Source organism: Octodon degus, unplaced genomic scaffold (genome assembly GCF_000260255.1).
Source record: "Octodon degus isolate 3935 unplaced genomic scaffold, OctDeg1.0 scaffold00122, whole genome shotgun sequence".
Classification (NCBI taxonomy): domain Eukaryota; kingdom Metazoa; phylum Chordata; class Mammalia; order Rodentia; family Octodontidae; genus Octodon; species Octodon degus.
Window position 1 is genome coordinate 8117674 of NW_004524698.1, and position 25569 is coordinate 8143242.

The window sequence follows — 25569 nt, forward strand, 5'->3', positions numbered from 1 at the left end:
TGGCCAGCTCAGCCCACCAGGGGGCGGGCTGGCTGGCATGTGGTGCTGGGGGATCAAACCGTGGTCCCTCTGATTTGCCAAGCTTGTTCTAAGTAGGTGCTTTAGACCACTGAGCCATCTCTCCAGCCCCAGGGTCTTACTATGTAGACTGGACTCGTACTGATCCTCCTATTTTACAGCCTCCCTGGGATTATAGCCAGCACTGGGATTATAGGTATGCGACACAACGCCTAGTCTCAGTCTCAGTCTCAGTTCACCCTGGGGGCGGGATCAAACCCCCAGCCCCTGCATCTACCTAAGCAGGCACTTAATCTACTGAGCTATTTGGCTGGCCCTCAAGCCTATTTTTTTCCTTAAATTTAAAATATTTATGGATTTCTTCTCATGTCAAAATACAAATATCTATCTGGCTTCTCTAGAAAACTGCTATACGGCTGTGCTTTAGCCCACAGTCCTCAGTTTGTTTCCTACAGTGGAATACTACTGCTTTCCACTCTTGTGTACAGATGCTCAATAACCTGTTTGCTTCTTTCTGTGTAACTGTTTTTTCTGAAGTTATCTGACAGGTCAAAGGCATTTACACTTCCCTATAATTCTAGGTTTTCCTTTCTCCCTGTGCCCTAGATGCCTTGGATTCTTCCTCGGAAACAATAACTGTTACCTTTTCAGAGTTGCTCTGCAGAAAGAATGCTAATTTATACTCCCATCAGCAATGCATAAGACTTCCTCCAAGTATGTGTTAATACTGCTACTGCCACTAATCGTTGGCTAGCTGATAGAGGAACTTGAGTTTTTTGACTAGTAAGGAGCCTAAATAGCTTTTTAAAAAGTCAACATGTGCCCTGTGGTGGTGCTGCATCCTTGTTTGTAATCCCAACTACTCCGGAGGCAGAGGCAGGTAGATCGAAATTTTGAGGTCAGCCTGGACAACTGAGAAAAAAAAAAAAGCCTGGTGCATTATGCACATGTGTAGCCAGGAGCAGTGTGGGAAGAAGTCCTCACTAATGTACCTCTATTTATTAAGGGATATAGGATTAACATGCATTTGACTGCTGGGTCTGCATCTAATCCCAGGAAAGCTCTTAAGTACTCACCATATCCTGCCACAGCAGTGCTCTCAGGGGACTTTTCCCCCAGTGCTTCTGTAGCTGCTTTTAGCTGCTCTTTCAACCTGCTAATATCACAGTCTGCCTTGGCCTTCGCAATGCTGAGTTCTGTGTAAATGTCTTTGTATTTGTCACTAGCATATTTTTTGTCCTAGGAACAAAGAATCAAACAGTATTATAAACAGGGGAAGAGGTTCATATTTGTCCCAGTCTGCCCATTTTTAGCACTGACACAATGTAGGAGAACTGCCTGTGACTTGGGCCTTGCCCTGGCTTTGCACAGGGCGAGAATGTGTGGGCCTGCAACTCCCAGAGGCAGCAACTGGACAACTGGACACAAAAGAAAACAAGCGAGGTCTGTGGATGTAGGCATGGCATATTCTCTGTCTATATGTGGTACCAGAATTCTGCAGCCAGTGCACACAGAAGTATAGGGCCAGTAGCCTAGGTGACCTTGACTGCCTAGCAACCTTCTTTGTGGGCTCCAGCTAGGATAACACCCACTACCCTGGTTTTTCTAAATGACTAATTGGCCACCAAGGAATCTATCACCTCCTTTTATCATTCCAGGAGCCATCTGCAGAAGACATGTTAGACCTGATCTGAATGGCAAATCAGGACTTGCTTTATACCCAGGATGATCCTCTGGGTTTCATTATTCCCACCAATCTACACAGGAAACACATGTGATGAGGACCATATGGCCAGCCTATGGGCTACCATTTCCAGAGAACCTGCTTGGAGTATGGTATCTTAAAGAGAACCTGACTTTGAGGATGTTACCCTCATAGAAGTGGGATCTACTCTAAAGCAGTCAACATAGAGCCACAAGGTCTACAGCATGCCCAAGACCCACCCTCCCTTGGAGTAGCTCTTACCCGTAGTGCTGTCTGGAGCTCATCCTTGAGAGAGCTGATTTCCTGTTTCAGATACTGTATTTCTGATTCCTTAACCCGCAATAAGACCTACAATGTGAGAGAAATCAGGGATCCTAGGACCCTCCAGTGTCTCAGAACACAGACTAAAGCAACTGGACAGTGCACCCTCCCCCCACCTCTGGTAGGGGAGCAAAAGCATGCCCACCCTTACAATGTCCAGGTGGAAACATAATTTCAGTACTGCTCTACACTTCCACATTACATGTAGAAACAGGAAGGAAGAACCTATTACCATGCCTCCTTATCCTGAAAACCCTTGCATCAGCCTGGGGGCGCCATCAAGAGCTGTCACTGGCAACCTGCTGATCTCCTGAGATGGAACTATCAAGGTTTAGGAAATGCTATGCCAACTTTAGTCAGGTTGGCTCAGACTTTTCCTGTCCACCTTGTCAGTAAAGTACTCATGAATAAGACATTTTTAAAGATGAAACTGTAATCTAAGGGGGTAGAAATCCACATGCTTTTCAAAGAGGACATCTTAAACATCAGAATCATCTTATACGTGCACTTGCCTGAGAAGTAGAATGTAACATATCCTTGAGTAGCTACAGCACTAACATAGCTATGCAATGGATGATTTTACAGATCCAGTATCTAAGATATGCCAGAAATGAGACTGGGGCTAGCAGGCAGCTGGAGTGGGGGATGGGTTAAGTTTTCCATGACCTCTTTATTTATTTATTTTTGGCGGAACTGGGGATTGAACTCAGGCCCTTGTGCTTGCCAGGGAAGCACTTATTCCACAGAGCCATCTCCCCAGCCCTTTTTAAAAATTTTTTAAAAAGTTTTTATTTATTTGGCACAGGATCTTGCTATATAGCTTAGACTCATGTAATCCTCCTGTCTCAGCCTCCCAGAGCTGGGATTATAAGCATGTACCACCATGCCTGTTTTTGGTGGCCTGTACAGTGCGCCCAGGGGCAGGGTCAGTATGGTGCGCAGTACCGGGGATTGAAACTAGGTCCTTGTGCTTGCCAGGCAGGTACTTAGACTGCTGAGCTATCTCCCCAGCACCCCATGGCCTCTTGAGGGGCTCTTTGATCCTGCCTGTGGACTTCATGATAATTGCGCTTTTACCATCTTGGGTGATTTTTGGATTTCTCCAAGCCTTTTTAATTCTTTGTAGTGCTAGAGATGGGAACCCAGAATACTGAACATGCTGGGTAAGCACTCTTCCACTCGGCTACACCTCTGGCCCTGATCTTCAAGTCATGTCCCTTCAATGTTTCTGTAAGACCCATCCTGCTTCCTGTGGGACTCCCATGTGGCAGAGTTGAGGAGGGCAAGCTTGGTTTGCAGCAGTACCTCAAGCTCATAGGCGTCCTTTCCCTGTGCGAGGGGTGACCCGGCAGCCTCCCCATCGCCGTCCCCAGTCAGTAGGGTCCGTAACCGTGTGATCTCTGCAGCTAGGCGGTTATTCAGCTCCTGGGAGACAGTAACAAAAATATATGACACTCCCTAGAGCTGTCTCAGAATCAAACAGCACAACAAAAATTGTAAAGATCATTTCTCATCAACATTATGCCAATACTCAAGCATGAGGCATGTGAGCAATGTGCCTGCCCACTATGTCTGAGGCTGGTATTACAAGACTCCTTGAAGGTACCAAAATTCATAGATAGTCCAGTGTCTTATACAAAATGGCATAGCACTGATATAAAGTTGAGGTACATTTAAATCCTGGCTAATGACAGGGTTTGAGTTAGTGATGTGGAGTTTGGTATGAGCCCTCTATGGGGCTTCAGGACTAGGTGTGAGACTGCTCAGGCAGGACCAGGTCCACCTGACCAGTGGAGGGCTTTAAGATGACTGCTCATCTGTGGGAGGGAAGGTTTGCAAAGGGAAATACCCAAATCTCTGTATCATTTGTATTACTCAAAACAGAGTCAGTGCTGTATAAAATATTGTACTGTATTGTTTAGGGAATGATTGACTTGGGGGGAAAAGTATATATAAAATTTTTATTTTATTTTATTTTTGTGGTACCAAGGATTGAACTCAGGACCTAACACTTGCCAGGCAGGCAATTAGTCTACTGAGCTTTCTCCCTGGCCCCTTTACTTAATATTTTCCACTTGAGTTGGTTTAAACTGTGGATGCAGAACTTGTAGACACAGGGCTGTCAACATCTGTAGAGTTATGTGAGGATGCCACAATTGCTGGCCTTCTTTTATGACAAACAGCATGTGCTTGCTCCAATTTGTCCCATGAGTTTCTACTGGACTTGGTCACCCTGCTACCCCTTTCTGGACCTTCCCTCCTGGTGAGGAGTGGTCATCTTAAAGCCGCTCCAGTGGTCAGGTGGACCTGGTCCTTCCTGAGCAGTCTCACACCCAGTTCTGAGGCCCCACAGAGGGCTCACACCAAACTCCATGTCACTAACTCAAACACAGGATTTAATGTACCTCATCTTCTTGAGCAATAGATTCTAAGAGCGATCTCATGGGTGAGTATCCAGGCCCTATAAGACATGAGCCAGATTCAGACACCCATTAGACTTTTATCTCAGAAAGGGCTGAAGTAAGAGTGACCCCAGGTTCTAACAGATATACATAGGGCAGCCTCTCTGGCCACCTGTAGAAAATTTCTGGTAACATGCCAAGAGCTGTCAGATACTACATGGCTCAGGGATCCTTGGGGTACTTGAAGTGAGGCCTGGCCTTGGGCTCACCTGGTTGTGGGCGTTGAGCTCCTGGTTCTCGCGCTGGCACTGCCGCAGGGCCTGCCGCTCAGCCTCCAGTGCCTGGGCCAGGTGGGCATTCTCCAAGCACTTCTGGGAGTACTGCTCTGAGAGGACCTCCAGTTCCCGCTGCACTGACTGCAACTCCTCCCTGGGGAAAGGGAAGCTGTCAGCTCTCTACTCCAGGACTGAGGGATGAGTGGGCACACTAACCACAAATACATGCAGCCCTATATGCTAGCATCCCTCTGAAGATCAGGGTCCTTTTTGGTCTCCCCCACAGCCCAAAGTACAGGAATCCTGCAAGCATTTCTCTGATGATACCAGTTGAGACACAATTTAGGCACAGTGGGAACAGACACTCAGATTCTTTTTTTTTTTTTTTTGTACTGGGGATTGAACTCAGGACCTGTGCTTGCCAGGCAAGCACTTACTCTACTGAGCTATCTCCCCAGCCCGACACTCAGATTCTTGAGAAGCTAGACTCTCTTGGCGTGGGTAGCTCCCAAGGTAGGCCTATATTTTTTTGCTATCAGAGTAGACTGCCTTTTTTATGTCATCTGAAAGCCCAGATTCTATGCAAGACGCAGAAAGCTTAGCCTCTGAGATGTTGTCTTTGGCTACCCCAGATACAAAGGGTCAACTCCCCAGTCAGCCCATTCCAACCAGGTGACTGCGGCCACTCCATGGGACATTAGCTGAGGTGCCATGGCAATTGTCACGAATTCTCCTGGGGAAAGAATCTGGTTCCCCAGGCTAGGTCTGGAATCCCTTCAGTGGCAATCCTCCTCAGGCAAAAGCAACTGGTGCCATTTTGGTATATACCTTTCATTCTCCTGCCTATGCAGGAGTTGGCACAGATCAGGGTTTTAGAAAACAGTAACTGTGGTCATTTCTACCACAGACAGCCACAAGGTATGGAGTACTGAGCACTGAGCACCAGCCAGATGCTTCATTCTCTCCTAGAAGAAATTGAGGCAGTACCCATAGTCAACTGGGGTGGCCCCTACTATCAGCCCTACGGCAGAAAAAATGTATAAATTGTTCATTTGTGGTGCTTTTTTCTTTGCATTCTAAGAGGCCTGTCTTTAACACAGGAAGCCCCATACAGGTCAGCTTTACCACTGAAGAAGAAAGGATCTGGGTTTCCCTCATCACTGTGGCCTCCTTTGGGACCAGCCCAGGGACGCACAGAGCTGCAGTGGGGCTGGGGGCACTCACAGGTACTGCCGCCTCAGGGCTTCAATATCTGAGTTGATGCTGCTGATTTGGGACCGCTGGCTCTTTTCCAGCTCACGCTCCATTTCTTCCCGGTGGGCATTCTTCATGGCTTCGATGGCTATGGGCAGGACATGGCCCTCAGTACCAGAAGATAGAACTGTATACCTGATGGGGCCCTCCCCACCATGCCACTCCCTCTCTGTGGGGCCAAAGTATACAGGAAGGCTTAACATTTGTCCACTGCTGATGCTGAATCCCACCGAATCTGCAGTGGGCCTCTATCAGACTGGCCCCATACAAACCACTCTTGGGGTGGATGTAGAACTCCCAATCCATTCCCCCCACAGGGATTGAAAGTGTATTACTTTTAGTGTTAGAAAGAACCCAAACTGATTAGATAAATGTCAATATTAAATTCAAGCACGAGTCTATAAAATAAGCAGGTTTTCTTAACACTAAACTAAGAGGCATTATACAATGATTAAGCACATAAAAGGAAAGACAGCACCAGATGATTAAATGTGCTTGGTCAGGGGTCTAGGACAAAGTGTGTCACGAGGGCAGAGCTGTGGCACCTTCATGCTCTGACTGGAGCCATCCCATGCTCACAGTGTCAGAGTTGATGAGGTAGAAAAAGACACTTCTGAGAGCTGGTGTACCAGCATCATCAAACCCAGTACACAGGCTCTCAGGTTGGAGGTCTGAAGGGCTCCTCAAACCAACCCTTTCCCATAAGTGTTAAGCTACTCTTGAAAATGAAGCTTAAATCTCAGCCACAAGGCAGTGAAAAGCCAGTCCTTTTTTCGAGTTGTAGGACAAGCCTAGGGTGTGGGCCACCTGCCATCCTCAGGTCCAGCCCCACCTGAAATGGTAGCAGCAGTCTCCTCAGCCAGGAGGCGGTCCTTTTCCTCCCGCAGCTTCTCCAGCTCCCGCTGGTGCTGCCTCTGCAGGTCTTCAATCTTTTTTTGGTGTGTCTCCTCCATTGCAGCAAAGCCCCGCTCACACGTGGCCTGCAGAAGCAAAAGAGGTGTACTGGGTTTCTCTCTAGGTCTCTGAGCTGGGGATCCTGCATAACGAACCACCAGCAGCAACTCTTGCCTATCCAGACCCAATGGTTAAAACTCACTCAATGCACCTGTCCTGAAACTGGGCTGGAGTGGACAGCAGGCTCCCAAGGCTGTGTGGAGGTTCACTGTGCGGCATTAAGCATCTAAGGGGTATTTTACCACAAACTATTTTCTGTGGCTGATCTGAACCCTAATTCTTCATAGGAAAGGCTAGTATTGAGTGTAAAGAGGGTACAGTGGGATTTAAACTGGCTATTCCTAGGCCTGTGTGGTGTCACCAATAGGAAGCAGGACAGAGCACTCGTATTGGCGGTGTCTGGTTTAGAGCGATGTGAGATCCACTTGATGCTGTCACAAACAGGGATGATAGGTCTGCTAGCTGCAAGGAGCTGAGGTCACTGAAGGATGTGGGGTAACCTAGCTGGGAGGCGCCTACCCATCTTCTATGGGCTAAGGTCGGATAGGGCCCATTTCTGATAACATGGAGCCTATTCTGCTACTAGCCAGAGGGGAGCTTTACACTGGCCACTGATCTCTCACTTGTCCATAGGCTAAGTATCTCTTTCTGCTTCCCTTGATTCTTTACTTCCTATCTTGGGTGAGAATATGCAAGGAACACTAATCAATGAGGGCTTCCACTACCTTTTTAACAGATGTCCTAAAAGAGAGGCTGCATTATAATCAGGCAAGACAGCTATATATAGCTACAAGAAACCCAAGGCTGGCTTGTTAGGTTTTTGTACTACCAAAAAGAAGAGACTGCCTCACAGCTGCAGCTCTGAGTGTTAAGAACATGCAGCTATCTTGAGAATAGAGGCATACTTTCTGTCTAAAACCATAGTAAGATCCACTTCAGGGAAGGGATCGTACCCCAGTTATATCCATATATACAAACCCTGTAAGTATACAGGGTTTCTTTCCCCCTCGCAATTCTGATTCTATGCTATCTGTCCAATTTTTCTGCCTGTGGATTTAAGAAATGATAGCAAGAATCAAATAACCATGCTTTATATCTGTCTCTGAGCCCTGCATTGCTTACGGGGCCATCTTGAACCTTCAGTCAGTATTTCCTTACTTTTAGATATAGGCTCAACCTCACTGCAACCTACTTGCTGAACTGTCAAAGACCTTAATTACTGTTCCTCACTGGCAGGGCAAATTGTCCCATTGCTGAATCCTACAAGGTGACTTTCTCCAGAGCCTTCTCCTCTCCTTGACTTTACATTACACTAGGGCTGTAGACATCTGAGGTCCCAGCCAGGTCTGCAGACACAAGGCCTAGAACAGGGCTGGGACCTTAGGCCCCACTTCTCAGAGTTATCTTCACTGCTTGGTTTATACATGGCTTCTCAGTCAGTGTACATAACTATGGACTCAATATCCCTTATCTAAAATGCTTCAATTAGGTTTCCTAAGTCTGGATTTTTAAAATTCTGACATAATTGATATATAGATCTGCATATATAAGATACATATATCTATATATTTTAAGGATGGGATCCAAGTCTAAACATGAAATTGTTTATAAATGTTTCACATATGCCTTATATTACAAAGCCTGAATTTATTCAAAAATTCAGAGCCTAGGTTGGCACTCAAAATTTTTTAATTTCAGATTTTGGAACATCTTGGGCTTTTAGATTTCCAGATTAAGGATGCTCACCCTAATCCCCACAGCCCCTTTTATTGATATTGGAGACAGAACCCAGGACCTTGCATATAGCAGGCATGCTCCATCACTGAGTAACTTCCCAGCCCTCTTATAAATCTTACTTTGAGTACTTAGGAATATATGAAGGGCCAAAATTCTAACAGAAACAATGAAATACTTTTAAACACTCAGTTGCTTCCTTGCTAAATGTATATATATAAATAATCTGAAAAAGTCATGATTTTTAGGTCAATCGTTTTGTAATCAAAAAATTCCTCAATGAATTTGATAAGAACTATGGCTAGTGATAAGAGAACACTGGACTGTGATATGGAATTGTGGTGGGTAGTAGGGACTCTGGTTTGTAGGTGTCAAAGCAGTGCTGTCAGGCCAGCACCTCTGGTCTCCCTAAACGAGAGAAAAATCTGTATAAAGTAAATGACATCAGATAGGCTCTTCAGAGGCTGTGTGGTTATAAATTCTGCATGTATCCAGTGAATGATAGGAATGACACATAGGGTCTGGAAGCTCCAAGCATAAGACAGAGGCTATCATACAATAGGGCTTGAGGCAGCACAGAGTGCATGAAGTCCAAGCTCCTGATGTCCCCTCCAAACTGTATCTGAGCATTCTTCATCTGACAATTGCTGGGGCTGGCACAATCATTTATCTATCTTATGATCTGCTTGTATGTCACCAAGACTGATCCATGCATAGTGGACTGATGCACTGAGGGCTGGAACATGGAGGAAACTCTTGTAGATGCAAAGAGAAAGCAGATACCTGTAACTGTGGCCTGGGATCTGCACACAGGTACCTGCAGAAAAGGGGACTAGGAAGTAAGTGGATTAGAGTCAAAGCCAGTGTCTGTGTCATTTACTCTTTAAAAACTTATTTATTTGGTACAGGTTCTTGCTATGAAACTCAGACTCAATAGTGATCCTTCTGTTTCAGCCTCCCCAGTGCTGGGATTACAGGCATGTGCCCCTACACCATCAGCAAGATGCGTCCAGGTTCTGGGGCTGGCATGACATATGGTGCCAGGGATTGAACTCAGGTCCTTGTGTTTGCCAGGCAGGCGCTCAGACCGCTAAGCTATCTCCCCTGTGTCATTTACTTTTTAATGTGCACCTAGGCCCATCAGTTCACTGAGCACAGGGTAATCAAACCTGGGCTCTGCACACACTTTAGGAAAATAGCTACTGAACTTTCTCATAATTCATGATGGTTTTTATTTTTTAAAAAAATTTATTTATTTATTTATTTACTTATTTATTTTTAGTGTGTGTGTGGTCAGCTCAGCCCACCAGGGGGCGGGGCTGGCTGGCATATGGTGCTGGGGATTGAACCGCGGTCCCTGTGCTTTTGCTTAGCTTAGCTTGTTCTAAGTAGGTGCTTTAGACCACTGAGCCATCTCACCAGCCCTTCATGATGGTTTTTAAACAGTTTGAATTAAGTGGATGAAAAAAAATTGTGAAAAATGGCCTCTTAGCTGCCTGAGAAGGTGCTGATTGCCAATACCCCTTTTTGTCTCTGGGTGAAGGTTGTCTTCACAGAAGCAAAGCAGCAGCTGTGGAGCAAATATATCATCTTTTTTCTCACAGCCCTAGAGGAGTAAGGTGCTAGGAAATAGCCATAGGCATCCTGCTAAGCAGGAGTGTGATGGCGTATGGCAGGATAGGAGAGGAAGAAATTGAGCAGCCAGCCCCCGGGGTAAACTTTTGAGTCTACAGAATGATGAGACTCCTCCCACAAGATGATCTAGCCACAAGTACGATGCAGTGTGAAGTCACACAGAGGGTGGCCAGAGTCTCGATGGCTCACCTCACCCTGAAGTGGCTTGGGATAACACTGCTGTCGGCCACAGCCTACAAGGCAGGATATAAAAGGGGTGGAAGTGGGAGAACACTTCCCAGGGGGAAAGGCCATCTTTCACAGATCCTGAGGAAGGGAACAGGCACAGCTGGAAAACAACTCTGGAGAAAAGACCTTCTTAGACCTGTGCCTACTCCAGTTGGGTCCTCATATAGGAAGTGGGGAAGGAAAGAGCCCTTTAATACAAAATTTAACTCGATATGCTGATCAGGAGAAGGGGACTGCTCTTCTAGAATATGAGATGGTTTTCAACAGATGCCTCAGATTGGGGGAAAGAAGCAGGGGGAAAGGTGGGGTAGGAGCTGATCTGGGGACACAAAGAGGAGGTGAAGGAGGTACTCCCCTCTTCCACAGTGATAGTGCTTTATTTCCGCTGGGCCTCCTTTGGGGTGGGTGACACAGACCACACCACAGCCAGCAAACAGAGGGACAGCAGAATGTCACCTTAATTATGCCTATACAGTAGCTGAGAGCCAAGAACCAGGTCCCAGGTACACTAAGAGCCTCAGCTGCCACAACCTCTACCCTCCCAATCCCCCCATCAAAGAGAATCACTTTTATAAAGAAAATGGTGCTGAGGACCTTGAGGTTCTCAAAGTCTCGCTGGTACTTCTCTTGAAGCGTGATCGAGTCACCCTCCAGGTCCTTTTGGCCTAGTTCCTCCCGCATGACGTCCATCTGGGCTTCCAGCTCCTGGATGCGCTCCCGAAGCCCTGTCATGGAGTCGGCCTCCCCAGGGGCAGCCTGATGTGGTGTGGCTCTGGGCTCCGATTCCCAGTGGAAGGAGGTGGTGGACAGAGCCTCAGGCTGCTGCTGCTGCTGCTGCTGGCATAGGCTGAGGGTCTCCTGCAGGTGCTGAAGGCTCTGTGAGTAGTGTTCCTGCAGGGCCCTCAGCTCTTCTTCATGGATGACCTGCAGCTCTTTGATCTTTAGCTGGAACCTGTCCTCCAGTGTCTGCATCTGCTGCACATGCTGCCGCTCCATGTCCTGCTTGTCTCTGACCGAGGCATCCAGCTGGCTCAGGACTTGGCTACACTCAGCCTGCAGTGTGTTCTCAGTGCGGTTCAGCTGCTCTACCACGCATCTGATCTCTTCTTCATATCTGCCCTGTAAAGCAAACATACTCTCACTGTGCTTGCTTTCTACCTCTTCCAGACGCTTCTGCTGATGGTCTAACTGGCTCATCTTGGCCTTGAGTTCAGCATTTTCCCTTTCAATGAGGGCAATCACCTCCAGGTACTCGCTCTTCTGCTTGTGAAGCAGTTCTTCATACTCTTCCTGCAGCACTCCAATTGCTCTTGCTTGCTCCTGGCAGGAAGTCCCCTTGACCTGCCAAGACTCCTTATAAAACTGGAGCTCCTTTTCATACTCCAATCGAATTCTACAGGCTGCATAGCATACCTGAGCCTGAATAATTGCATCTTGAACCAATAATGAAGAATACTGACCAAGGCCTCCCAAACAATTATTATATGAGAGATTCTGGGACTTCTGTAGAAGCTTTTGGCAATCCCTCAATGACTCTGCAGGTGGCAGAGCTGGCAAGGCAGCAGAGATCTCCTCTAGGATGCTCGCCTTTTCTCTCAGCTGTTGGGCAAGCTCTTCTTGAATAGCAACAAGGGTCCTAGGGCTCTGGTAAGAGACATGCAAGAACTCCTGGGAGTCACCCGCTGTCCTGGAACTCAGCACTTTTTCTAGTGGGTTCACATTTGAGGATATGTGGACACCATCCTCACCATCTGCTGGGCCCCTGAGGGCTTCAGAAACTTGCTGTATCACTCTCTCAAAGTCTGGGGTTTGATAGGCCCCCAGGATTTCCTCCAATGCGCATTTGTGCTGCTGTAGGGCTGCCTGAGTTCCCTGCAGGGTTTCTTGGACAGTCTGCAGCCTACGATGCAGTGACTCCCTTACTGACTGTGTAGCAAAGCTGAGCTCTGCACGGACCCATGTGGTGTCGGCTAGACCTTGGGGGACACGTTGCTGTCCGCCTCCTGATGTGCTGGCTGCCTCTGCTCCCAGCATCTCCAGGTGCTTGCTTAGGGACTCTACTTGGCTCCAGAACTCACTGTCCACGAGTACCTTCCTGGCCCAGATCTCTGCTGAAGCTCTGGAAGAAACAGAGGCACCTTCTCCCTCCAGCAGCCATTCTCCTGACTGAGCAATCTCATGCAGAACACGAGACACATCTGAGGTTGTGTTCTTAAGAGAGTCTGCTATTTGGTTGATCAGGGAGGCCTCCAGGGCTATCTGGTCAGAAAGCAGCTTCACTTGCTCCTCCTCACTCAGTACAGGCTGGCAGGGCTGTTGTGCAGGTGCTGCCAGCCTGCTTTCCATGCAGTGTTCCTTCACTTGCTCTGTCTGGGCTGTGCTGTCTGCAGGGGATGGCCAGGCCTGCAGGGCCTGGATAGCACTCATGAGTGCACTCTCTACACTGGCCAGGGAGGCCACACGTGTGTCTTGTGTGTCCTCCTGATTAGCCCATGGCAGAGACCTTAGTTGTTCTCGGCACTTTTCTAAGCACATCAGGGCCTGGCTATTTTTTGCCTGAAAGCCTCCTAGCTCCCCTACATGGTTCCCGATGCTTGTGGCCCTTTCCTGTCTCTCCTGTTCCAGCTGGGAGGCCAGTGCACCAGCCTGCAGCAGGCTGGCACGGAGTTGCTCTCGCAGCTGTGCCTCAGTGCCAGCCCACTGGTGGTGTAAGGCGAGCAAAGCCTCTCGGCTTTGGCCCTGCTGGCTCTCTAACCTCAGGGTCACATCCTTGAGCTTCTCTTCTGTGACATAGAGCTTGGTCTCCAAGGAATGGATGATAGAGAGGTATGTCTCTGAGTCTCCAGCTATGGGCATTGTGCTGGGGGACATGCTCTCCTCTGAGGGTGACCGGTCCTGGCTGGTGTCTGAGGATGTGCTGCTGGTCCAGGTCTTTTCAGACCCCTCAGGATGGATATACCTTTGGCACTGGATTGTAGAGAATCGGATTCTTTGTCTTTTAATACCAGGTGCTCCTTGGTCAGGCTTGGCTGTGCTCTGTGGATGTCCCTCCCTGTCTGTCACTTCCATGGTCTTTGGAGGCACTGTGCCTTCTTCTCTGCTGGGACTTCTATCACATTCTTCCCCTAGACTTGCTGCCACATCCTCATTCCCTAGTTGTGTTTGTGGTAAGCCTGGAGTTACCCCAGTTGCTGGTAGCTGCTGGTTCAACAGTGAAACACTCTGTTCCTCAGTTTCCTCCAGGGTACTCTGCGATTCCTCCATATCCTTTGCAGACTCACTTGCAAACTTCCTTAAAATCTCTTCCTTTGCCTGCAACTTAATTTCTGTCTCCTCTAAGCTGCTTCCCAATGCAACCATTTTAACCAAAGCCTCATTAAGGTCTTGATCTTTCTTTTCCAGGACTCTCTCATGTACTTCTTTGATGTGTTTCAGCTCTTCTTCTTTTTCTCTCAGAAGAGTGCGCATGTTCTGCAGTTGGTCAGAGACCCTGTGATGCGAGTGTTCTAGACTCTGGTAGTCAGCCTCTCTTCCCCTTAGCTTCTCCTGAAGCTCAGCCACGTCCCCATCAGAAGCAGCCACACGCTCCATGAGTTCTTGGAACCGCTGTCTAATGAGATCTCGCTCATCATGGAGGCTCTGCACATGCTCCGCAAGCTGGCGGATACTGGCCTCCCGGGCCTCCAGCTGCTCCTCTAGCTGGTGCACTTGCTCACTGCCCTCACACTTGGCACTCAGCTTCTCCTTCTGGAGGGCCTCCACTTGCTGCGCATGGCCCTGTAGCTGGTCCTCATAGGCAATGGCCTTGTCCTCTACTTCTTTCAGGTTTTGCAGGAGTGCCTGCTTCTCCTGCTCACAGCTCTCTAGCAGCAATGCATAGTTCCTCTGCAGTTTCTCCTCCATCAGTTGCTGGGCCTGCTCACTGGCACCCAGCTGCTGGCTGAGGTCAGCAATGCGCTCCTGAAGCCTCTGCACCTCCTTCTGACGGTCTCGCTGTAGTGCCTGCTGTGTCTCCAGGTCCCGAAGCTCCTGTGTCTTCTCCAACAGGAGGGCCTCAGCACTCTTAAGCTTCTGTTCACTGGCCCTCAGCTGACCACTGAGTGCTGCCTCGCTGTGCTGCCGCTCCTCCAACTGTTCACGAACCCTGTCCTGCTCCAGCTTCAGTTCACCCTTGAGCTTGGCCAGCGCCTGCTCCTTGATGGCCAGCTCAGCAGCAGCATTGCTGAGCCGTGCCTGAAGGCTCCGGATCTCGGCCTCGTGGTGCCGGATTGCATCCTTGGCCTCCCCATAGCTACGTTTCAGTGTCTGAATCTGCTGTGTGATCAGTTCCTGCCGCTGGCACTGGGCTTCCAGCTCACTTTGGAGGTCTTGGTTGACTTTATGGAGCCTCTGCCAGGCACCGGATGGGGAGGAGGCCACTTCAGTCTTAAAAAAATTGATTAAATACTGGTTAGTAACACTCGGGCCTCCCCGTTCTGAGTGTCACACCTCTGGCCAGGATTAATCAAAGAAAAGCTCCATGGTGACTTTGGTTTTTATCCTTTGTACATTTTTTTCCCATTTAAAAAAAATCCAACAAATTTTCTTAATTTTTTTTGTAAATAAGTAGCTGCTTGTAGGTAAACAGAAAACATGGACAACAACATCAAAAACAGTTCTAATTGAACAGTTTCTAAGAGAAATAAACCAAACAAAATTGAATAATGGAATACACAGAGAAGCAAAACGGAGACTGAAGGACAAGAGGACGCCGGGAAGCGGGACAGGGGAGCACAGTAACTGCATCCGATTGTTTTGCAAAACAAAAAGTAAATGGTTCTAGCCCACAGAGCCTAAATAAGTGTAGGACGCAAGGTGCAGGCAAGTGATGCCACTTCCTTCCGAGAGAGGGAGAGAAGGAAGGAAGGTAACGGATCAGGAGATGTCAGTGAGGTAACATCTACAACATTTTCCTTTGGAAAGTGTAGCCAGGCCTCCACAGTAATAGGAAGAACTAATCTCTACCTGTAAGAAGACAAAACGAGGGAGAACGCAAACCATGGAGTGAAATATGATAATCAACACAAATCTTTGTGGAGTGAGGCATGCAAAAAACAAAACACAAATGAAAGAAAACTCCCCAAACTGAAAGGCATGCAGAATAGAGCTAATATAATGCAGAGGAAACAGCATGAATGAACACAAATGAGAGCCCCATCTAGACTCTGGCTTGCCCAGCTCCCCCTGTCTACTGGTGGGGAAGCCACAGATGTGACACTCAGTTAACGTTCCAGTTAAATCCAAGCTCAATGTCTAAACCATGCAAGCTCCTCCCAGCAATTAGTGCAGTGCTCCTGTGGCCAACTTTGTGACCCTCAGCCCCCGGGCCCTGCCACTTCTGACTTCTAGAGATCAGGTTTATTAGACTCAGCAGAAAGTTACAAAGAGTAGCCTGATTGGTCTGACCAACAGGCCTTTGGTGCAAGCTGCATCGATGGTCCACATGAAACACACAGGCAGGCTCCCAAGTTAGCAATGTGCAAAGCCACAGGCAGTGTCTTTACTGCCTGACCTAAGGTCAGTTCTTGTACAGTGGGGTTCAAGAGACACCTAAAAAAGATACTTCCAAACCAGAAGGACCTGCACAGATATCTACAGGCTCCTAGAGTAAGATGTAAAGGAAGTGATACCCTTCAAGGATGGTTCCTAGGCCCAAGGGTCTGAATGAACGTGACAAATGTTTGCTGGAAGGGGCTGGGGAGAAAGACGCAGGCATGTGGGGGAAACAGAGAAGGCCAAGGGCATGTGAAGCAGAGGAGACAGTGGGGAAAAGGCAGGCAGCAGACTCTAGTCAGAGGACAGCCAAGCACCCCCAGGCCACCTGCTGCCCGGGACAGCTTGGTACACCAGGGTCTAGAAATGCTGACAGTAAACTCATCACAGAGACTGGGCATCTGCATGCCAAAGGGCTCTTGAGGATCAATAGGTCTAAGTGTACACAGGCAGTGGCTTCTCAATGCAAGGCTAAGGTACATCTGCTTCTGGGTCAGTGGCAGGGTTAAACCCAGGACTATTATGCCACTGTCCCATTTTCAGCTTTGGCAGAGTTTAGGTTCCAGATTCTGGCACCCTGTTTCACTGTTCCCTTAGCACTTCATTTTTAATTCTGCCAGCATGGTAAGTAACAGCACTGGGACAAGAACATGTCTGTGCTATATCCTGGGGCTAGCATGGGACCTGAATACTACAGGCCAGTGAAAGGTACAGCTTGCCTTCACTCATTCATGGCCACCTCCCGCCTTGTGACATACCCACATCAGGGCTGCTACATACTAGAGATCTGTTTGTGGCCAGGACTCTGGTGGACACTTCTGGCAGAAGAATTCTGGGCTGGGGCTGTCAGCTCAGGTTCTAGGCTGCATTCTATTCATCTCCTCTCAAAGTCCAGCTGGCTGTGAACTAGATGGCCACATCCTCCTGAACCATTAGCCTGGGTAAAAAGTAAGAACTGGAGACCCCTAGGTCACTGGTGACAATGATCCATCTGCAGATGTGGATGAGACATAGGATCAGGCTCTAGTTCTAGTCACTAACCTGCTGCTATGAACAGACATCTGGGTCACTATGTGATTCAACTCCTTTGGTTTATACAACAGGCCTAATCCTACTATTATAAGTACGATGAAAAATAACATGCAGATGGTTGATGTCCCCAGGAAACATAGCTACAGGAGCGATCACAACTATTTCATTACAAAAAAATACTCCAAAAAGCCTTAGATGCATGAATTTCAGGCACACTCCTCAAAACATTAGAGCAGATGAAAAAATAAACACAGAGCCTCTAGCGCACTAAATGCCTGTGTCCTTGGGGCAGAGGAACTGAGGCTAGGCTCTGCCCGGTTTGCACATTCCTAGCCTGCGGGCCACGCCTGCACCCTTCCCACTGAAGCCCCAGGTGCATTATGTGCCTTGGCAGCTGTCCCATCCTACCTGTAGAACATAGCCCTCCCGGGCGCTCTGCTCACGGCCCAGTGCCACCCTCAGCTGGTCCTGCAAGAGCCGGTTCTGCTCTAGAAGGTCTGAGGCCTCCTTTTGGCTCTGCTCCAGCTGTTGGTAAAAAGACATGTCCTTAAGTAACATGACAACAGAGAGAAGCAGCTGCATAGTCTCATAGTCTGGGTATTCCTGATTGTAGCACAAGTGGTGCCTCTTCTGGAGCAGAACTTTTGGATCTGCACATTTCAGATGTGCTGAGGTAGTCTATAACTGCAGCATACAAACTGAAGGTTCCAGCTCAAGTTGTAAAGGACCTGCTACACTTGTCTTTCTCTAGGGGCTGATGAATAGCCTGGTCCTTCCCCTTAAAATAGTTCTTGGCACACACACAATTTTTACACTGCTCATGGTTCCACTGTGAGGGCAATCTACAGGTCAAGCCCTCTGCAGAAGAAAGAACAACCTGTGGAGGTGTGATGGGGGCTCTCTACATCATCACACTAATCTCTACAGGGGCTACTGTGGACAGTGGGTGGGTGGAGTTTCAAAGCAGGCCTCAATATGGGTCGTGCTGTGACATCAAGTGAAACTATTTGACCAGGTATGCATGCTGGATTTGGATCCCACAAAGAGCTCTGTTTGCAAAGAGGGTTTGCAAATAGCTTTAAGATTCACTTACTCATCCACCTGTCTCTTCCCCACACTTTTCCTAGGTCCTGCCTGAAATTCAGCCTATTCAGGCTGCCCTCCCTCTTCTTCAGAGACTGGTGCTTAAGGAGCGGAGATGCAGCTGAGTAGTCAGGGCACTGTCAGGGTGTGCTGTGAGCAGCAGGGAGATCCATGACTATGAAACACTGAAGACTGCTCAAAGAGATTGATGTCCAAAATACAAACTGATGATTTTAAGTGTGGCTTTTGGGTACATTCTGATAGCTTAGAAGCATGTATTGTTTTATTTAATCATCATTATTATTTTATTAATAGTATTAGAAAAGTCAAAGTATTGATAGTAGTAATAACTATCAGACTCATAAATTTAATTCAAAGCTGACAGGGTATTTTGCAAAAAGCAGACCACTACACAGGCTGAGTACCTCTTTATCCAAATGCTTGAGGCCAGAGTATTTTAGATTTCAGATTTTTTACAAGTTTGGGTTACCTGCATACAAACAGGATCTAGTATGCATGTTTGTGCATGCGAGAGTGTGTATGTGTGCATGTGTGTATGCATGTTTTTCTGTAACGGGGTAGAATCCAGGGCTTTGTGCATTCTGTGCATACACTCTGCCACAGAATTGGACCTCCAACCTCCTATACAGTATTTTTGGTAATTTTATTCATTAAATAAAATTTCATAGTGTAGAATTTTTCACTTATAATGTCAAGCTGGCATTAAGAATTGAAGTTGGGACACAATTTCATGAGAACTCCCCATACTACGAATGCAGGGCTGAATGCCCAACTCTTCTCCAGGCTCCAGCTCTTATCCAGCCTCCCTTTAACTGTCTGCCCTATAGCAGCTCACCACAGTCCTTTCATATCTTTAACATCTGGTGCCCAAACTTTGTCTCTCAATGCTGTCCCATACCCCATCAGATCTCAGTAACTGTCCCCAGGCCATTGTTAAAGCTCCAGAGTTCACTTCTGGCTCTAGCTTTGCTTGTGTCCCCCAAGAGGCCTCATACAAATAGAAACCTAACTCTACTCACATCCCTTAAAATCTAGCTCATGCCCTGCAGCAGATACAACAAGGCCCACTATCTGGGCCCTACAAAACTCATTAGCCTAGTGCCTGGCCGCAAGTCATGAATGGCTCCTCCACGCTGGAAGGGCTCAGTATCCCCACTCTGTCATGACCTGGCACTCTCATCCACCTTGACTGTAGAGAACAGTCTGTGGGGGCCTTGCCGGTTAGCCCAGTTGTTTAAAGTGCTTGTTTGGGCAAACTCAGTCAGGTGTGGGGGACCATGGTTCAATCCCCAGCTCCACATGCTGCACCAGACCCACCCTTAAGGCAGCCTGAGCCAGCCAAAAAAATCCTTTTCAAGAATGGTCTGTGTTCCAGAGGGGAAGTTTGTGTAGCTGAGCTTACAGGCCACAGCTAGCACTCAGGACTGGCTGATGCAGAGGAAGCTGCCCTGGCATTACCTCCTTTTCCAGCAGAGAGGTCAGTTCATGTGTAGAGAGCCGGTCACTTTTATCTTCAGAGGACAGGTGCAAGGGAGCAATGGGCACCTGCTTTTCCTCTCGGAGAGGGGTGGTCTCCACCTGATGCCACCGCTGCTCAATCTCCACGTGGACATTTTGTGTTTTAAGATCAGTGATTGGCAGTCCTGGGCTCCGGTCCACTTCCATGCGTAGGGCTGCATCCTCGATGCTTGGTCCATCCACAGCATCTAGTATCCCAAAGCGTTTGCGGCGTTCTTCCCGCCTCCGCGCACGCTCCCGCTCTAGCTCACCTGACTCCACTTCAGGGTGCCCAGGTTCATGGGCATCAGGGGTCCCCATGGTGTTGGCCCTTTCCTGAGCTAGGGCCTGCTGGATGGGGCGGAACTCAGCCCAGTCAAATGTCTTAGAGCGTCCCTCCCGCCTTCGCTCCCGAGCACGACTTCTCTTCTGCTCTAGATCTGGCTCCCCTGGCTCTGGCTCTTGCTTCTCACTTGGCCTTGTGCAGGTTTCACAAGTTGAGCTGTTCTTGTTCTTTTCCTCAGGCAATGAACTGTGGAACAAACACAGGGCCATCAAAGGTAAGCTGTGAGCCTGCCTATGCCTGATCCACACCTTTCTAACCCTGTGTGGTTTCCTGAGTGGCAGGGGAGGAATGCCTCTGTAACTAGGTGACCATTTCCTGGAGGACTCAAGGCTGGTTTGGGGCTGGGAATAGGGTTGAGAAGGCTCATTTCTCCCAAGGTTTCCAGCATACATTACTTAACTGAGAGTATGCAATAGGAGAAGTGTCCTATGGTCCCATCACCAGGATGATGGAGACAGGAAAGAAGGGCCCAGCCACTGTAGAAACACTTGGTAAGGCAACCCTGTAGTGGGTGGTGACAGAAGGAACAAGAACCAGTCATTTCCCTAGAAAGGCTCAGAAGTTTCAATAAACAGGTGACACACTCACTCACCTGCTTTTATTTTAATTAATTGACAGGATCATGCTACATAGTTCAGGCTTGCCTTGACTTCACTACATAGCCCAGACTGGCCTTGCACTTGCAGTAATCCTGCTTTGGCCTCTGAGTGCTAGGAATACAGATGTGTACCACCACACCTGGCCTCAAGTGTTTTAAGAGCCCATTCTGGCTGCTGGCATGACAGGTAAGTCACAGTAGAGAGCTGAGAGTACCTGTGAGGGAAGGGATGGAGGCCCAGGGTTCCTGGAGGAAAAAGCAGTGTTACAACCTGCCACGCTGAGAAAGGAGGTGCCCAGCAACATGGGCTGTGCAGGTCATGCATACTGGTACTATGGCCTGCCCAGCAGTGGCAGGGACGAAGCTGGTTAGCCTGAGAAGTCCCTCTCTTTAGTGTGTTCCAAAGGTTATGTTCCTGGGTAGACCATTCACTTGAAGGGAGGAGGGCGGAGGACACCACCAATGGCAACTTTGCCAGAGGCTGAAAATGGACTCTCTGAAAGATTCTGAGGCATAGCAGAAAAGACCCAGTGACTGCAGGCCACCCCTAGGCCCTGGTCTCAACCAAGCCTCAAAGAGTTAGTTAGGGTAGTGTTCTGGAGCATCAAGGGCCCAAAGCAAATTGCCAGGGAGCACCTGGATTTATGTGATGGACAGAAAGAAAGGAGCTGCAAAACGGCACCAAGTAAAAAGCAGAAGCTCCTATTACTCCCAGGGGAATCACCTGTGCTAGCAGTAAAGCACAAGAACCCAAGATTTTTCAAAAAGCAAAACTGGCAAGAGTTTAAACTGAGGTCACACAAATGTAAATTAAAAAAATGCTGAGTGGATCATTTAACATCATTAATACAGTTAGCTGGCTTTGGCACAGCATGTGGGGTATCAGAATGACACACAAGGGCAAGTAGGGTGACAGGAATGCTTCTAGGAGAGGAAGCTCCTCCAGCCCCCACGGCCAGCAGTGCCCTAGGTCTTTGCCACCATAGTCTGCAAGACAAAAACTGAAAAGCACAACAAAACCAGCAGCTGTGGCATCACCGTCTCTTATACTGAATCCCTGGGGCTTGGCTTTGAGGCATCAAAACAATTCAAATTTTCCTTTGCTCTTGGGGGCTGACAGAAGAACACATACTAAAAACAAATGGGATTCAGACACTCTACCAGTATTACGATGCACTAAACTGTGAAGTAAACTCTAGTCAAAAGGACAATGGCCAGACCAAGTTTGGCATGTTAACATAGTACCTGGCCTCTGTGCTTGTCCCCTGAGCCCTCTACACAGAAAGCCACATGACTGAGTATGTAGAAGGTCACCCCTCCTAAGCCACATGCAAGCATGAGATGTGAACCATGCACTCCTACTGTGTCTGGACATCTCAACATGGGGCACTTCATCTGAGCATGCAGTCAGGCCAGGTAGGGATGCAATGGGCAGGAGAGGGCCTCAGGCCACCCATCCTTGCATATCCACTGCCTGCTAGGAAGTAGCACTATGACTTTGCTGCTACAGCATGGGTGGGTAGCTGAGTGTCTTTCTTACTTTGCTGTAGGGCCTCCTATGGGAGATAAAGAGCCTGGCCTCCTTAAGCTATAGGCTCTGCTCCAAATTGGGGAGTCAAAGAGTCTTTTATTCTGGCCACAACTTTGTTGAGACATGAGAAAAAACAGATACTGTTTGCTAGTGAACGAAGAAGGAGTGAACACATGACAAGAAAGGAGGCTGAAGAAAAGGAAGTGAACTCAACTTTCCTTTGCTTCTTACTCAGAGGGGTGGAATGTCAGTGTTCTGTAAGAAGGTGTAGGTTTTGATGAAGAACAGACATGGACAAGGCTGCCCCAGGCCAGTTTATGCTGCCACCTCACAGCCTCCAAGCAGCTTAACCTCCAAGGTTAGCAATGTGAATTGCCCAAACTGAGAAAGGTGCCAGAGAAGCTGAGAACACCAGGCTGCTTGCACATACAAAGCAGAGAACACACAGAGGCTGAGACCTGGAGGTGAGCACAGTGGAGCTTGGCCATCACAAAGCCAACCCCACACAACTCAGCTAAATGAAAACTGGCAGGTTTCTAGCCTTCTGGGTAGGAGGAAGACATGCAGCAGGTCCCAAGGGATACAAACCACAGTATGCTAACACAGGAGAGCACACATTTTTCCAACTTGGGCTTCAGCACTGCAAGTCTCAGAGAGAAGCTTCTCTTGGTTGCACAGAAATCAAACAGATGCAGGAGTGAGGCAAAAGGAAGCGGAGGAAGAGCAAAGTTATGGGGGTCCATGGTTATAGCACCTATATCTGTCTTTACCTAGCCACAGCACAGCTGTCCTAAAGTACAGTTGCAGAGTCCAAGGCCAAGGCTACGTGGCCACGCACCTCTGGCAGAGATGAAAGGCTCTCTGCCAAGCTCGGTGGTTGGCAGAGGCACAGAAATGACTTGCAGGACTAACCCAGCCAGCTCAGTGGAGGAAGGCTGATGTGAGAGAGGAAAATCACAAAGCACCAGGTGACAGCATGGGGAACCAGCACTCAGAAGGACAGCAGATGGGGAAGAAGCTGTGTTGGGATGCAGCTAAGCTTGGCCTCAGGTCCCAACCAGAGCTCCCTTGTGGGAATGCAAGCATCCCACTGGAGGCAGGAAGGGATTCCTCAGGCATCCCTCACTGTCTCACCTGGTCACATCTGGGGTGGTGGCTGGGTTTACATGCTTCATGATGGTCTGAATCCAGTTCCGACGGATTCCGGATGTCATGGCTGAGAGGGTGAACTCTCCTTCCTTTGTCTATACAAAAGACACAGAGATGTTATAAGTAAGCACATCTAGGGGTGCTTGTTGCTGCCCATCTCCAGTGGAGATCCTTGCACTATGCATGGACAAAGTGCCACGGAGATAAAGGTTGAGGCTGGGATTTCTGCCAAGAACTGGGTGCTTAAATCGGGACTCCTGAAGCTGTACATATTAGCAAGGCAATGATAAACTGGTATCTCCTTCCACAGGGTCAGCATATGCTTATTGAGCTTCTCTAATGAACCAAATGAGAATGTCACATACATCTATTTAGGTCATGCCCATTCCAAATGGAAGGACAAAACCCCTAGAAATGGGTGAAATGCAAGTGGAGCAGTATGAATTTGGGCCAGTGTCCTATAGCTACACACATGGGCACACCGCAAGGTATGTGTGTGTGGATATCCTAGTCAAAGCCCAGAGATGCCTATAGAATGGCTGACACCTGAGTAAAAACTGCTCTGTTCACCTAGAAATGTTCAATAGCCTCCAGAAGCTCATGGCTGAGGTGGTAGCAGACAGGGTAGAAAGAGGGATGTGTGGGGGTGTGAATGGCAGGGTGAGGCAGGAAGCCTGTTCACAATGGGGAAACTATCTCTGTGTCACCCAGTGGCTCTGCCTGGGAACCTGTTAGATAAGTGAGGGGCACAACACAGGGCCAGCATCTGTCATTGCTTTTGTGTCAAGAGAAGGTGTATTTCAGCACTGTGCTGTAAGCCTGCCCACACATACAAAGCAGTAGGTAGAAGATAAAATTTTGAAGACAGTCTTGGGATGGGCATGAGGTGACAATGGCCACAACACTTGAGTCCATGTGTTGGCTGAACCTGCCATGAAGTACAGCTCAGATCTGACTTCCTCCTCCCTGAAAGCTACCACATGGGCACTTCTAACATTCCTCCCTGGCCAGCTCTTTTTACCCCTAGGTATAAAACTTTCAAAGTCTGGCCTCAGCACTCCACCTCATCTCTCCAGCTGAGCTTTTTCCCACTCAGGGCCACACCTATCCATCACGGGTTCTCAAACTCAGCACTAGTCAAGAGTTCCAGAGGACCCACCGCCCTGGAAACTTGGCCCCATTTAGCCCTTTCTCATGTTCCTCTCCTCTCAGCACCATGCACCCTCTTCTTCTTTCCCTGCCCACTACTACCAAAATGCCTGCCTGGTCTCCATTCTAGCACCTTGACATCCTGCCAATGTGATCCACTAATGCCGGTGTCTTCAATAGCCTGGCTTGGTGTTCACTGTTCTCATAGTATTGCCCCATCTGCTTCCACAGGATTTCCTCTTCTGTTACACTAGATCCAGGACTTGGGTGGGCACTGCATACTCATCCCTCTAGCCTCTAGAAGCTCATGGCTGAGCCCTCCTCCAGGGAGTGCACCCATGCAGAAAGCAACTTCTCCAGCTTAGAACTGCAGGCCCTAGGGCTTGCAGCATACTGGATCAGAGTAATCTTATCCAAAGGGTAGAGTGAGAGGTTACAGACGTCAAAAGGCTACAACTACCACTGGCCCTCACTACCACAAGGAAGGCAACTGAGATCTCATATATAAGGATGCCCTGCCTAGAGACACCTGATAATAAAGATGGGGACCTCAGGCTCATTGAGCACTCTACCTCTTCCACAAGGGAGAAGGGACAGCACTGCTGCTAACAACCAATTGCTAAGAACATGCTGGGCTTAGAGCCAGGCTAGTGGGGTATTCCTGATTGTGATATCCTCCCTCACAGACAAGTTGGGAGGGAAGACCAGGGTCTGGCATAAGGGTTTTCCTAATATAAACACACTGGTCTTTAGGGATATATTTCAGTCTTTTCTCAGGTATGGGTCTAAGTATTGGAACACAGCAACAGTTGAGCTTCTGGGCTCAAAAACTGGTAAGTTAATACATGCTATTGGTGAGCCCACAAGAGTCAGCTGGAGGGAGAAACTAACACCAAGAGCCTGCTCAGGGAAGACCTCTACCTACTACCACTTGGAAGGCTCTTGTGAGAGAAGAGAGACTTCACCCACAGAGGGGTATAGTCTTTGTCCTGGACTTCATAAGTGACTGACTGGCAGAATAGTAGACCTGAAACTCTACCTGATAACTTATGTTGACAAGATGGCCTACGGAAGGGGCCAGCTACTTAAGAAAGAACAAAGATCA

The 25569-nt window shown here is 48.3% G+C and overlaps 1 protein-coding gene across 9 annotated transcripts in view; it reads right to left on the reverse strand.

The window, feature by feature from the left end:
* Mprip (myosin phosphatase Rho interacting protein) overlaps positions 1–25569 on the reverse strand; it is a 155361-nt gene that overhangs the window by 5720 nt on the left and 124072 nt on the right. For 5 of the 9 annotated variants that reach the window (XM_023700154.1, XM_023700155.1, XM_004640309.3 and 2 more), the window contains 9 exons: positions 23301–23410; positions 19653–20223; positions 17499–17615; positions 6808–6955; positions 5946–6063; positions 4716–4875; positions 3350–3469; positions 1985–2071; positions 1095–1257 (listed from right to left, as the gene is read on the reverse strand). In XM_023700154.1, coding sequence (XP_023555922.1) covers positions 1095–1257; positions 1985–2071; positions 3350–3469; positions 4716–4875; positions 5946–6063; positions 6808–6955; positions 17499–17615; positions 19653–20223; positions 23301–23410 — 1594 coding nt within the window. Of the gene's footprint in view, positions 1–1094; positions 1258–1984; positions 2072–3349; positions 3470–4715; positions 4876–5945; positions 6064–6807; positions 6956–17498; positions 17616–19652; positions 20224–22754; positions 22833–23300; positions 23411–25569 lie in introns of all 9 variants that reach the window. The other 4 variants (XM_023700149.1, XM_023700153.1, XM_023700152.1 and 1 more) reach the window with 1 other exon arrangement.